Raw genomic sequence first — 15,093 nt, 5'->3', positions numbered from 1 at the left:
TACTACTACTACTACTACTACTACTAACTACTAACTACTACTACTACTAACTACTACTACTACTCTACTTCTATAATACTAACTACTACTACTACTACTATCTAAGCTGACTTTATATACTATACTACTACTACTACTACTACTACTAACTACTACTATCTACTATACTACTACTACTACTACTACTACTACTACTTACTACTACTACTACTACTACTACTACTACTTACTACTACTACACTACTACTAACTACTACTACTACTATTCTACTACTACTACTTACTACTACTACATACTACTACTACTACTACTACTACTACTACTACTACTACTACTACTACTACTACTACTACTACTACTACTACACTAGAAAAGTGCCAGAAGACAATAGAGAATAAAAATTTTTTTCTCTATTGTCTTCTGGCACTTTTCTACTCACTTCATATCTTGTTGTTACCAACATAAGTGCCTGCTCCACTCACTTTTCTGAATTAAAAATTCACCCCATACACCGGAGCATACTCAATGTCTCAATCGTTTCTATGTTATATGTTTGTGATGAGAATATTGGCTATTAAGCTTAACTGCTGGTCAAAATTACTTCGCGATGGTGGTGAACGAATCGGCGATCTCAAGAAGTGGGTGAGAGAGGGATCTAGAAATGACTTTGGGTTTGAAACGAATATTTTTGTGTTCGTGGATAGCTCACACGGTAGAGCCACGCTCTCACCTGCCAGGCGGAGTTGTCGTACCAATAAGGTCGCAGGTTCAAACCTCACCACCGCCGCGAAAAAAATTTTTATTCTCTATTGTCTTCTGGCACTTTTCTACTCACTTCATATCTTGTTACTACTACTACTACTACTACTACTACTACTACTACTACTACTACTACTACTAATACTTCTACTACTAATACTACTACTTCTACTACTTCTACTACTACTACTACTACTACTATTGCTGCTGCTGCTTCTATTATTACTAACTACTACTACTACTACTACTACTACTACTAATACTACTACTACTACTACTACTACTACTACTACTACTACTACTACTACTACTACTACTACTACTACTAGTCCTACAATAGTGCTACTACTACTACTACTACTACTACTACTACTACTACTACTACTACTACTACTATTACTATTACTACTACTACTACTACTACTACTACTACTACTACTACTACTACTACTATTGTTCCAACTGCTAATACTGCTACTATTGATGCTACTATGAATACGATATCTACACCATCCCTACATCTAGATGTCTCTCAGGCTGCGGGAAAAGAGGAGTCGATATAAACGACGTGAATTATTTCTGTCAAGGTGCCAGTAAAACGGAGGATTGGGAGCAAGGATTCAATTCATTCTACTACACATTTCACAGTGATGGACCTTTCGTCGTTGGGTAAGTGTGTAGATTGGTGCGTTATTCCCTTGGAACCATGTTGTATCTCGTCTTTAGCCAATCAGGGTTCGAGCCTGGTGCTATATAAGCGTAGCGTGGGAACCGGAGGTAGTCCATGTAAGTATGTCGAGATGAACAGAATGCCACTTTCCAGCGGTCCTGTTTTATATCATTTTATTATTGTATTGTTCCCTATTCGCGGATGTCAGGAGAAAGGATGAATGGATAAGTAGAGGTGTATCGTTCTATTTGTGTTATACATGTTATTTAGTTCCGTAATAAATGCATCGTGTCTGTCAACCTTTTTTTCTTATTTATTTCATCATTAATATTGTCTGACCGTGAAGCACGGACTCTCTCCCTCTTTCTCTTCCTTCTGATCAGGCTAGGCCCAGTGCAGTGGCATGATCATCCTCTCCGGGGAACTAAACAACGAGTTCACTCCTTCTATCCTTCGAGTCTTTTCCCTCTCTTTTCTTTTGTTGACGTTTCGTGTTATCTGGCTCTATCAACTAACCGGGAGAGCACCCAAATCGTCACAGGTGCAAGTCTTGCTTTAAGCAATATCTGATTAACCCACCCAGCGATGACATTGATTGGTCAATATCACACAAGCAATTTTTTGACCAATCAAAACTCGCAATTTGTCACACACCCTTAAGCTTGCTGGGACAAATATAGCAGGTTGCTTACAAACATAGAATGGAGAAAGCTGAGACGGCTCTGCTTTTTGTTATTGTTTTCCGACCACATGTTTTCACCACGGTGAATAGCTCTCATTAGATTCGCTCATTCGTACTTAGCAGTTTTCTGTGATTCTTATTGACATCTTACATTTGTGTGACGGATTATCTTTTTTCCTTCATGGAATGTCTAGGTGGCCACCTCTAAAGATTCGGTGCGGAAGAGACTAATTCTTTTATCTAAGTGTCAGTAGAAAGTTTCACATGCCAAGATGTAATCAAATAAGAATATATGTGAATATATTTTATTTTCTTTTAACTTCCAATTTTTTATCAATGTGTTTTTACGATGTTATTTACTGTATACAATCTTTGTATTGGAGAGCTGAGTTAGTAGAGCCCTCGCCTCACACGCAAAAAAAAAACAACAAAAAAAACAAAACAAAACCGAATCGATCCCGAGTGAAGTCGCGATTTTTTCCCACCTACTTTGCGACAGACTTGTGTCCTATGGGTGACAAGCTATTGCTATTGTCTGTTTTAACGCGATAGAAATGAGCTCCGACTCCATGGGCCTTAGACGTGTACATATTATGTACAGGTCTGACATCCGAACCCACTTATGGACCTAGTTTAACATTGCTGTACTGGACAATATTTTGCGTCATCTTTTTTTAGATTTCCGACACAACAATAAGCCCATAAGGAATTGGGTCATCAGACCTTCAAATAAGTGCACATCGGTAACAAACGATTGCTATTGTCCATTTAACGCGATAGAAACATGGATAAACTCTGACTCCACGGGCCTTACGAGACTTGTACATACTATATGCAGGTCTGACATCCGAACGCAAATCTAATTTCCATCACAACGATAAGCCCATGATGAATCGAATAATCAGACCTCCAAATAAGTATACGTCGGCCTTACGATTCTAAAGGACTACTTTTTTTCTTTTTTCTTTTAAAAAAAATAGTTACACGAATGGGAATTGGATGCCCATGTCCAACAATAGAGGCTCTGGGAAATGGAACGTGGCCACAACACTTGATCTACGAACAAGGAGTGACACGGGGAAAGCTAACAACAGTCCACAATCCACAAGCAAAGCTGTATATCAGTAAGTCTCGAAATGTACTTATAACAAGATATGAAGTGAATAGAAAAGTGCCAGAAGACAATAGAGAATGAAAATTTTTCGCGGCGGTGGTGGGGTTTGAACCTGCGACCTTATTGGTACGACAACTCCGCCTGGCAGGTGAGAGCGTGGCTCTACCGTGTGAGCTATCAACGACACAAAAATATTCGTTTCAAACTCAAAGTCATTACTAGATCCCTCTCTCACCCACTTCTTGAGACCGCCGATTCGTTCGTACACCACCATCGCGAATAATTTTGACCAGCAGTTAAGCTTAATAGCCAATATTCTCAACACAAACATATAACATAGAAACGATTGAGACATTGAGTATGCTCCGGTGTATGGGGTGAATTTTTAATTCAGAAAAGTGAGTGGAGCAGGCACTTATGTTGGTAACAACAAGATATGAAGTGAATAGAAAAGTGCCAGAAGACAATAGAGAATGAAAATTTTTCGCGGCGGTGGTGGGGTTTGAACCTGCGACCTTATTGGTACGACAACTCCGCCTGGCAGGTGAGAGCGTGGCTCTACCGTGTGAGCTATCAACGAACACAAAAATATTCGTTTCAAACTCAAAGTCATTACTAGATCCCTCTCTCACCCACTTCTTGAGACCGCCGATTCGTTCGTACACCACCATCGCGAATAATTTTGACCAGCAGTTAAGCTTAATAGCCAATATTCTCAACACAAACATATAACATAGAAACGATTGAGACATTGAGTATGCTCAGGTGTATGGGGTGAATTTTTAATTCAGAAAAGTGAGTGGAGCAGGCACTTATGTTGGTAACAACAAGATATGAAGTGAATAGAAAAGTGCCAGAAGACAATAGAGAATGAAAATTTTTTCGCGGCGGTGGTGGGGTTTGAACCTGCGACCTTATTGGTACGACAACTCCGCCTGGCAGGTGAGAGCGTGGCTCTACCGTGTGAGCTATCAACGAACACAAAAATATTCGTTTCAAACTCAAAGTCATTACTAGATCCCTCTCTCCCACTTCTTGAGACCGCCGATTCGTTCGTACACCACCATCGCGAATAATTTTGACCAGCAGTTAAGCTTAATAGCCAATATTCTCAACACAAACATATAACATAGAAACGATTGAGACATTGAGTATGCTCCGGTGTATGGGGTGAATTTTTAATTCAGAAAAGTGAGTGGAGCAGGCACTTATGTTGGTAACAACAAGATATGAAGTGAATAGAAAAGTGCCAGAAGAGCAATAGAGAATGAAAATTTTTCGCGGCGGTGGTGGGGTTTGAACCTGCGACCTTATTGGTACGACAACTCCGCCTGGCAGGTGAGAGCGTGGCTCTACCGTGTGAGCTATCAACGAACACAAAAATATTCGTTTCAAACTCAAAGTCATTACTAGATCCCTCTCTCACCCACTTCTTGAGACCGCCGATTCGTTCGTACACCACCATCGCGAATAATTTTGACCAGCAGTTAAGCTTAATAGCCAATATTCTCAACACAAACATATAACATAGAAACGATTGAGACATTGAGTATGCTCCGGTGTATGGGGTGAATTTTTAATTCAGAAAAGTGAGTGGAGCAGGCACTTATGTTGGTAACAACAAGATATGAAGTGAATAGAAAAGTGCCAGAAGACAATAGAGAATGAAAATTTTTCGCGGCGGTGGTGAAAATTATTCGCGATGGTGGTGTACGAACGAATCGGCGGTCTCAAGAAGTGGGTGAGAGAGGGATCTAGTAATGACTTTGAGTTTGAAACGAATATTTTTGTGTTCGTTGATAGCTCACACGGTAGAGCCACGCTCTCACCTGCCAGGCGGAGTTGTCGTACCAATAAGGTCGCAGGTTCAAACCCCACCACCGCCGCGAAAAATTTTCATTCTCTATTGTCTTCTGGCACTTTTCTATTCACTTCATATCTTGTTGTTACCAACATAAGTGCCTGCTCCACTCACTTTTCTGAATTAAAAATTCACCCCATACACCGGAGCATACTCAATGTCTCAATCGTTTCTATGTTATATGTTTGTGTTGAGAATATTGGCTATTAAGCTTAACTGCTGGTCAAAATTATTCGCGATGGTGGTGTACGAACGAATCGGCGGTCTCAAGAAGTGGGTGAGAGAGGGATCTAGTAATGACTTTGAGTTTGAAACGAATATTTTTGTGTTCGTTGATAGCTCACACGGTAGAGCCACGCTCTCACCTGCCAGGCGGAGTTGTCGTACCAATAAGGTCGCAGGTTCAAACCCCACCACCGCCGCGAAAAATTTTCATTCTCTATTGTCTTCTGGCACTTTTCTATTCACTTCATATCTTGTTGTTACCAACATAAGTGCCTGCTCCACTCACTTTTCTGAATTAAAAATTCACCCCATACACCGGAGCATACTCAATGTCTCAATCGTTTCTATGTTATATGTTTGTGTTGAGAATATTGGCTATTAAGCTTAACTGCTGGTCAAAATTATTCGCGATGGTGGTGTACGAACGAATCGGCGGTCTCAAGAAGTGGGTGAGAGAGGGATCTAGTAATGACTTTGAGTTTGAAACGAATATTTTTGTGTTCGTTGATAGCTCACACGGTAGAGCCACGCTCTCACCTGCCAGGCGGAGTTGTCGTACCAATAAGGTCGCAGGTTCAAACCCCACCACCGCCGCGAAAAATTTCATTCTCTATTGTCTTCTGGCACTTTTCTATTCACTTCATATCTTGTTGTTACCAACATAAGTGCCTGCTCCACTCACTTTTCTGAATTAAAAATTCACCCCATACACCGGAGCATACTCAATGTCTCAATCGTTTCTATGTTATATGTTTGTGTTGAGAATATTGGCTATTAAGCTTAACTGCTGGTCAAAATTATTCGCGATGGTGGTGTACGAACGAATCGGCGGTCTCAAGAAGTGGGTGAGAGAGGGATCTAGTAATGACTTTGAGTTTGAAACGAATATTTTTGTGTTCGTTGATAGCTCACACGGTAGAGCCACGCTCTCACCTGCCAGGCGGAGTTGTCGTACCAATAAGGTCGCAGGTTCAAACCCCACCACCGCCGCGAAAAATTTTCATTCTCTATTGTCTTCTGGCACTTTTCTATTCACTTCATATCTTGTTGTTACCAACATAAGTGCCTGCTCCACTCACTTTTCTGAATTAAAAATTCACCCCATACACCGGAGCATACTCAATGTCTCAATCGTTTCTATGTTATATGTTTGTGTTGAGAATATTGGCTATTAAGCTTAACTGCTGGTCAAAATTATTCGCGATGGTGGTGTACGAACGAATCGGCGGTCTCAAGAAGTGGGTGAGAGAGGGATCTAGTAATGACTTTGAGTTTGAAACGAATATTTTTGTGTTCGTTGATAGCTCACACGGTAGAGCCACGCTCTCACCTGCCAGGCGGAGTTGTCGTACCAATAAGGTCGCAGGTTCAAACCCCACCACCGCCGCGAAAAATTTTCATTCTCTATTGTCTTCTGGCACTTTTCTATTCACTTCATATCTTGTTGTTACCAACATAAGTGCCTGCTCCACTCACTTTTCTGAATTAAAAATTCACCCCATACACCGGAGCATACTCAATGTCTCAATCGTTTCTATGTTATATGTTTGTGTTGAGAATATTGGCTATTAAGCTTAACTGCTGGTCAAAATTATTCGCGATGGTGGTGTACGAACGAATCGGCGGTCTCAAGAAGTGGGTGAGAGAGGGATCTAGTAATGACTTTGAGTTTGAAACGAATATTTTTGTGTTCGTTGATAGCTCACACGGTAGAGCCACGCTCTCACCTGCCAGGCGGAGTTGTCGTACCAATAAGGTCGCAGGTTCAAACCCCACCACCGCCGCGAAAAATTTTCATTCTCTATTGTCTTCTGGCACTTTTCTATTCACTTCATATCTTGTTGTTACCAACATAAGTGCCTGCTCCACTCACTTTTCTGAATTAAAAATTCACCCCATACACCGGAGCATACTCAATGTCTCAATCGTTTCTATGTTATATGTTTGTGTTGAGAATATTGGCTATTAAGCTTAACTGCTGGTCAAAATTATTCGCGATGGTGGTGTACGAACGAATCGGCGGTCTCAAGAAGTGGGTGAGAGAGGGATCTAGTAATGACTTTGAGTTTGAAACGAATATTTTTGTGTTCGTTGATAGCTCACACGGTAGAGCCACGCTCTCACCTGCCAGGCGGAGTTGTCGTACCAATAAGGTCGCAGGTTCAAACCCCACCACCGCCGCGAAAAATTTTCATTCTCTATTGTCTTCTGGCACTTTTCTATTCACTTCATATCTTGTTGTTACCAACATAAGTGCCTGCTCCGCTCACTTTTCTGAATTAGAAATGTACTTATAATATTAATTCAGTAAAAATTAATAAACAATAATAATAATAATAATAATAATAATAATAATTATAATAATAATAATAATAATAATAATAATAATGATGATGATGATGATGATGATGATGATGATGAATGATGATGACAATAATAATAATAATAATAATAATAATAATAATAATAATAATAATAATAATAATAAAAATAATAATAATAATAATAATAATAATAATAATAATAATAATAATATATCTTTATTGTCCATAAATATGGCAATTTGTCATTTAGTTACACTTGTTATAACGTTAAACGATAACTGTAACATTGAACAGATATTTCACTCCTACTTATTTTCTCTCTCTCTCTCTCTCTCTCTCTCTCTCTCATTCTCTCTCTCTCTCTCTCTCTCTCTCTCTCTCTCTCTTTCTTTCTTTCTTTCTTTCACACGTGCGATATACACAACATAAACATATTCATTTCGTTTTCAATTTGTTACTATTGTGGCAATTCGACACCAAAAATTATCATCATTATCAATTGGTCAGTTAATCTTACATTAAATAAATTAATCAGTTAATCAGTCAACGAATCAATCCTTGCTTTTTCTGTACCATATGAAATATTCAAAAATTTTATTGCTGATGGAACGAACGTTGATTTATACTTGTTAGTTCTACATTTAATCTGACAAAACCTTCTCCCAGATGGTAAAAGACTAAATTCATGGTATAAAATATGTTTTTTATTGTTGGTAATTGAGAATGCTTTCCTTTCTATTGCTTTTCCATGAATTCTTTCTACTCCATCAAGAGGATGGGTTATTATTTTTGATGCCTCTTTGATAGATTTTGAAATTTTTGATTTATCTTTAAGTCAGCATCCTCCAAACCATATGGTGCAGCCAAACGCAATTACACTTTTAATCAATGAGTCATAAACTCTTAACATAGTTTTCTTCCTTACTTGAAATGTTCTCAATTTCCTTAGGATGTATAATCTTTGGGCAACTTTCTTAGATATTATATTAATATGTTGAGAGAAATTGAGGGAACTATCAATGGTTATTCCTAAATATTTAAAATAGTCAACTATCTCAACATCATCTTTACCGATCGCCACACACTTTAAGTCGTTTTTTTTTTACACCAAACACCTGTTCTTTCGTTTTTTCAACATTTAATTCAAGCTGAATTTGTTTACACCAATCGGTGAATATATTTATTTGTTTGAAATAATTCTTTTCGGTAACTTTATCTTTTAATAAGCCAAGAATAGCAGTATCATCTGCATATTTCACTATAAAACAATTTTCAAAGGATGGTCTGCAGTCGTTGGTGTATAAGATGTACAGGATTGGGGAACTCACGCAGCCTTGGGGACATCCGTTCGACAACGTTCTTTTGTTGGAGATATGTTCACCCAATTTTACACATTGCGGTCTATGGGCAGAAACTCTTTATACCATTTAATAAAGTAGTTTGGAATATCCATGTTGCACAACTTTTGAAGCAAACTATCTGTGTTCATGGCATTAACAGCTGACGAAAAGTCGACAAACAGGATTCTGGCGTAATTCGAGGGCGTTTGGTCAAGGTGTTTTGAGATCGAATTTGTGGCGGTTAATAGTGCGTCTTCTACACTGAGATGTTGCTGGTATGCAAATTGGTACGGATCTAGCAATTTCAGGTCATAACATTTTTGTAGGAGCTCACATTTTAAATTTTTTTCTAAACATTTCATTACAAGCGATGTAAGCGCCACTGGACGGAAGTCGTTCAATACGGTGGACAACGCTTTTTTGGAACTGGAACGACAATCGATGTTTTCCAAAGTACTGGCATTGATTGTTCATCGATTGATCTTTGAAAAAGTTTTGTATAAGGTATAGCCAGTTATTGTTGGTGACAGTTTTTCAAAATAATAATAATAATAATAATAATAATAATAATAATAATAATAATAATAATAATATATAATAATAATAATAATAATAATAATAATAATGATAATAATAATAATAATAATAATAAATAATAATAATAATAATAATAATAATAATAATAATAATAATAATAATAATAATAATAATAATAATAATAATAATAATAATAATATTTTTAACAACAATATCCGACAAAGGTAGAATATAAAGAGTAAAAATAACAGGACCAAGGACAGACCCCTGCGGAACGCCGTAATTTAGAGGAAATGTTTCAATAAAACAGTTGTTCCAATTAAGCAGTTGTTCAAATTAAGCTGAGTTCCAATTATTGGCTTCGTCTGCATTATGTTCGAATGAACCAAATGAAGAAAAAGGAGCCAAAATAATAAAGTAAAAAACTTTAAAGTTTTCAAATTTAAAAAAAGTTAATCTTACTCTCCATAACTGTCGGGGATACAAGTTAGATTATCTAAGTAATTTATACTTTTAGAAATTTATTTAAAAGGGGTTTTGTGCCCGAAAGAATCAACAATAAAGATTAACGGATCCAATTGTGTTTTATAAGATTTTTTACTCGTATAATGTATAGATAGTTCGAAGATGACGTCACTCAGGTCTTTGTTATTGTTTTTGCCATCCGCGTTTATGAGTAATGCTCACTGAACTGCATTAACCCGACTATAAACGTTCATGGATACACAGTTTTGTGTGTTGGTCCATTATACTTCCGAATGGCAATGGTATGAGCTTCTTAGCCAAGCGAATACTATCTATAATTAATTATTCCATATTCAGAAAAGTGAGTGGAGCAGGCACTTATGTTGATAACAACAAGGAATGAGGTGAGTAGGAAAGTGCCAGAAGACAACAGAGAATAAAAACTTCGCGGCGGCGATGGGGGCTCGAACCCGTGACCTACCTGGTACGACAACTCCGCCTGGCAAGGGAGATCGTGACTCTACCGTGTGACCTATTCATTCACGTCCAACTCCGCCCGTAGCCATCGTAAACTTTTAGCCTTACACTGACCAAAATTTGACATCAGAAGACAACTCTTTGGCCACAAAAGAAAACAAATCGTGATTTGTATTCAATAGTTCAACCAATGGAATCACTTGTTTCCTTGATTACTAATAGCAACAACTCACTAGATGGTGCAAAAACCTAGAAAATGACGTCAAACTGTAAGTCCCAGTGTGTTCTAACCTAGCCATCATATAGCCTGACACTAGAACCCTCGAGGACTGGCAGTTTGACGTCATTTTTTTAGGTTTCTGTAGCATCTAGTGAGTTGTCCTTAGTAGAGCTCAAGGAAACAAGTTATTTCATTGGTTGAACTATTGAATACAACTCACGATTTGTTTTCTTTTGTGGCAAAAGACTGGCATTTTGACGTCATTCTTTGGTCAGTGTCAGGCCATAGCCATCGTTATGTTATAGCCTGATACTGAAATCCAAAAGGACTGGCAGTTTGACGTCATTATTTGATTTTTGCACCGCTTAGTGAGTTGTCGTTAGTAGAGCTCAAGGAAACAAGTTATTTCATTGGTTGAACTATTGAATACAACTCACGATTTGTTTTCTTTTGTGGCAAAAGACTGGCATTTTGACGTCATTTTTTGGTCAGTATCAGGCCATAACTTCACGAAGGCCACGGTCAGGCCATAACTTTAAAATGGTTACGGTTCTAGCCCCCATCGCCGCCGCGAAGTTTTTATTCTCTGTTGTCTTCTGGCACTTTCCTACTCACCTCATTTCTTGCTGTTAACTATTCCAGCGTCCAGTTTGGTTGTGACAACAAGTTTCGTATCCCGGTCGTGGATCCAGATGGAGATCGACTCAAGTGTCGTTGGGCCAGGGGCTCCGAATGTGAGAGTGTGTGTAACGCTCTACCAGAGGCCATTCTTGACGAAGTACGTGCGGTTATAATATAATATATCCAACCTCCTTATTATTCTTATCTTCACTCCTCTCTCTCTCTCTCTCTCTCTCTCTCTCTCTCTCTCTCTCTCTCTCTCTCTCTCTCTCTCTCTCTCTCTCTCTGTGTGTGTGTGTGTGTTTGTCTCACATACTCTATCTATCTATCTATCTATCTATCTATCTATCTATCTATCTATCTATCTATCTGCATTTGTGTATACACACACACATACACACACACACACACACACACACACATATATATATATATATATATATATATATATATATATATATATATATATATATATATATATATATATATATATATATATATATATATATATATATATATATATATATATATATATATATTCATGAATCACATAGAGTGCTCGACAGTTTCTTTGTTTGGAGCGAATCATTGATTATTCTCACTTCCTAAATATGTTGTAGTTGTGGCCACACATGATCCGAGAGGAGAGTTCTAGTCTTCGATAGTGCTGGCTGGAAATGAATACATGAAGATGTTTGAATTTGCTAATAGGATTCAATATAGTCTGATGTCACGTCCGCCCAGCAACGAGCAGCTTGGTTCTAAACAAAGAAAATTTATTCTTCATGCTGGTTAGAACTTCTTCACATGTCATGTGATCAGAATTATAGAGTGAAACCGACAATATTAGTTGCTTGCTACCCTTCACATTGGACAGTACTTTCCACCAGATCTAACAGACCCAGCTAGTCAATCACTTCTCGCTGGACAGAGGGGAAAAAGAAGTCCTTCAGATCCATTAGGCCGATGGGGCCGGAGATTATCTCGGTTACTATATCTATCCTTTGGATAGGACGCTCGTCTATCGCAAAGTACTTTCCGCCAGATCTAATGGACCCAGTTACCCATTTACTGCTAGGTGGACAGAGGGGTCGGGAAAAAATCTCGACTGCACCCGGGATCGATCTTGGTCCCTTTACGTGTGAAGCGAGTGCTCTACCAACTGAGCTATAGGAACCCCCGATGGGTAAGGGGGTAGGGGAGGGGGTTCATAGAAAATGCCTCGACTTCACTCGGAATCGAACTCGATACTTTTGCGTGTGAAGCCTGTGCTCTGGTAACTGAACCATCGGAATACCCGTTTTGCACAAACGTTCAAGTTGTTAATCGCTGAGCAAGTGTGTATGAAAGGTGCCAGACAAAGCAAAAACGAAATATGGAAGAAAAACACCATCCCAAAAAATCAATCTACCTCGACTGGGGATCGAACCTCAGACCTTCTGATTTCTTTAACCTACATATTCATTCTCCAAATCCAGGATTCCTGTCTTCTGTCATTTAAAACTGACGAAAGCTCAGGTTACATCCCCAGTGGTTTCTACGCCGTAGCTTTGACCATTGAAGACTTCCCCAGGGAACCAATCGCTATGGGATCCTCCAGGAAAACCCCGAGTGACGCCATGTCGTCCATACCTCTGCAGGTGAGGAGTACATCGTAGGGTCTTATAGAATAGGATTCAATAGTCTGACGTCACGCCGCCTGGCAACGGCGGCCATCTTGGTTCTAAACAAAGAAAATCATAACTTTTTATTTTTCATGCTGGCTATAACTTTTCATATACCTTGTGATCAGAATGTGTAAAAGTCAAAACATGATCAAATTTATGTTTTTTTTCCCCTCTGGATGCCCTTTATGCTCGCCGGAGAACTATTTCATACGGGCGTCCGCCATTGTTCCGATAGTTTAGAGCCAGTGTTACTAAGTTACCATGCGTCATTAGGAAGGAAGTGACGTTACGACTGTTGAAGAGTATTATAGATACTGAATTTGAGGCTTATCTGTTCGGCTATGTGACCACAACCCAATGCACGGTCGCGGATAGCTCACATCTTAGAGTCATTATCTCCCCGGCCAGGCGGAGTTGTCGTACCAGTAGGCCGCGAGGTCGTGGTATGACACTCGCTTTCGGATCACAAAGGAAGCTCCTGGATTCGAGCCTCGCTCGGCGGCGCATAGTTGAGTCCTTGGAAAAAACTCTTTATTCAGATTCTCTCACCGTACTCAGGTGTAAAATGAGTACCTGGCCGTCAACAGCGTTGTCTCTGTCGGGAAAAAAATTGTAATATCGCCAGTCAGTCGTCATGTGTCTCGTTCTATCTGTTACGTGTTGCAGTTGGTCAGGGACCCTTAGTAAAGCGCTTTGAGCACATTTAGTGGGTATCGCACTATATAAAATCTCAAGTTTATTTTTTATTTTTAATCTCTACGACGCAATGACAAAACACATCATTCATCTTGGCCAAAATACTAATTTTAACGTCCTCAGTAGTGTAAAACCAGTCCTCCAGAGGTGGTCAATAAAGATCATCTGTGACGTCACGACTGTTGAAGGCTATTGGTGTTTTAGAGTTTAGGCCGTTTATCACAGCACGCCATCATCTTTTTTCCTGGGCAATCTTTTTTCAGTTCTCTCCAAGCGATTTCCATCGTGTTTTATTGAGAAAAAAACGAAGTTGACATTAGGTCCGTGGGGCTTGATTTTATCCCGGTTCCTAAAGCGTGAATCCGACGATCTTTTACGCCCATAATCATGAGCTACTAAAATAGTTACTCCAACTTATGATTCAACTTGTAAGCTAAATGCCGAAGCCTCAAAGCGCTTGCCGATATCACTGAATAAACCATAAACATACCCATACCGTGCCTAAAAGATACGTACAGCAGTCGCGTACGCTACCTATCATCCGGAGGACTTGTTAAACACTTTCAATGAGTTTTGAACCAGAACAGAGGAAGGCGTGTCGTTACGACTTCTCTACCCTGTTAGGGGAAACCCGAAACACTCAAAAATATCTGGCAAGCTAGGACGCCAATCGCTGTTTCATTACCAAGATTGGGGTACATTGTGGCCAACTGGTGTTACTAAAAATAGTTGATCTGAACAATGAATCTTTGTTATTGTTTTTTTTTTTCATTTTTTTAGACCGCCAAATGGGTGATTAGTTCTCGATAAATTTCCTCAAACAGACTATATATAAATATATCAAAGGTATCATTCACATAGTTTTGAGTCTTGATAAGAGTCAACTGGCGAGTAGAATAGGTGAATATTATAGCAAAACGTATAACAATTATTAAAATCTTGTTTTATTCTTTCCAGTTTCTAGTACAGACTCATGAGTATGATAAAGGGTGTGACGCAGGACCAAGGTTCGTTCCCCCGACGCCAGCGGAGAAGGAGACCATTAAAGTGGTCGAGGGAAACATTTTCAGAACTAATTTGTGTGCCGACAACAAGGGAGACAAATCAAACAAGTAAAATTGCATGCACAGAGAATGCTATGTTTTGATTTTCTATAGATAGAATGAAGTTGACGTTACTCGGGTATTTGGTATTGTTTTTTTTCCCCAGACTATAAATATACATTTTTACGGTTACACATAGTTGTGTGTATCAGAACAACACTAAGTAATCTCATTCCAAGACAAAGACAGAAAGCAATTGTAAAACAGATATAGGGGGATAGAAGACACAGTAAGTACCTCCCTGTCCACTATGGGAGATCAGGAACCTCACCCAGTAGCCTAACAGTAAGTACCTCCCTGCCCACTATGGGAGATCAGGAACCTCACCCAG

The 15,093-nt window shown here is 39.0% G+C and overlaps 1 protein-coding gene across 1 annotated transcript in view; it reads left to right on the top strand.

Moving 5' to 3' along the window:
• Positions 1–2,462: 2,462 nt before the first annotated feature.
• The window catches only part of LOC144978808 (uncharacterized), a 51,092-nt gene continuing 38,461 nt past the window's right edge, over positions 2,463–15,093 (top strand). Inside the window, exons 1-4 of the mRNA XM_078925331.1 lie at positions 2,463–3,236; positions 11,318–11,453; positions 12,775–12,936; positions 14,617–14,771. Coding sequence (XP_078781457.1) covers positions 3,112–3,236; positions 11,318–11,453; positions 12,775–12,936; positions 14,617–14,771 — 578 coding nt within the window. The 5' untranslated portion in view covers positions 2,463–3,111. The remainder of the gene's footprint in view (positions 3,237–11,317; positions 11,454–12,774; positions 12,937–14,616; positions 14,772–15,093) is intronic.

The sequence above is a fragment of the Berghia stephanieae genome, chromosome 8, assembly GCF_034508935.2.
Source record: "Berghia stephanieae isolate SIO BIC M18660-M18661 chromosome 8, UCSD_Bste_1.3, whole genome shotgun sequence".
Taxonomy (NCBI): Eukaryota; Metazoa; Mollusca; class Gastropoda; order Nudibranchia; family Aeolidiidae; genus Berghia; species Berghia stephanieae.
This window is presented reverse-complemented; position numbering and strand designations above follow the sequence as displayed.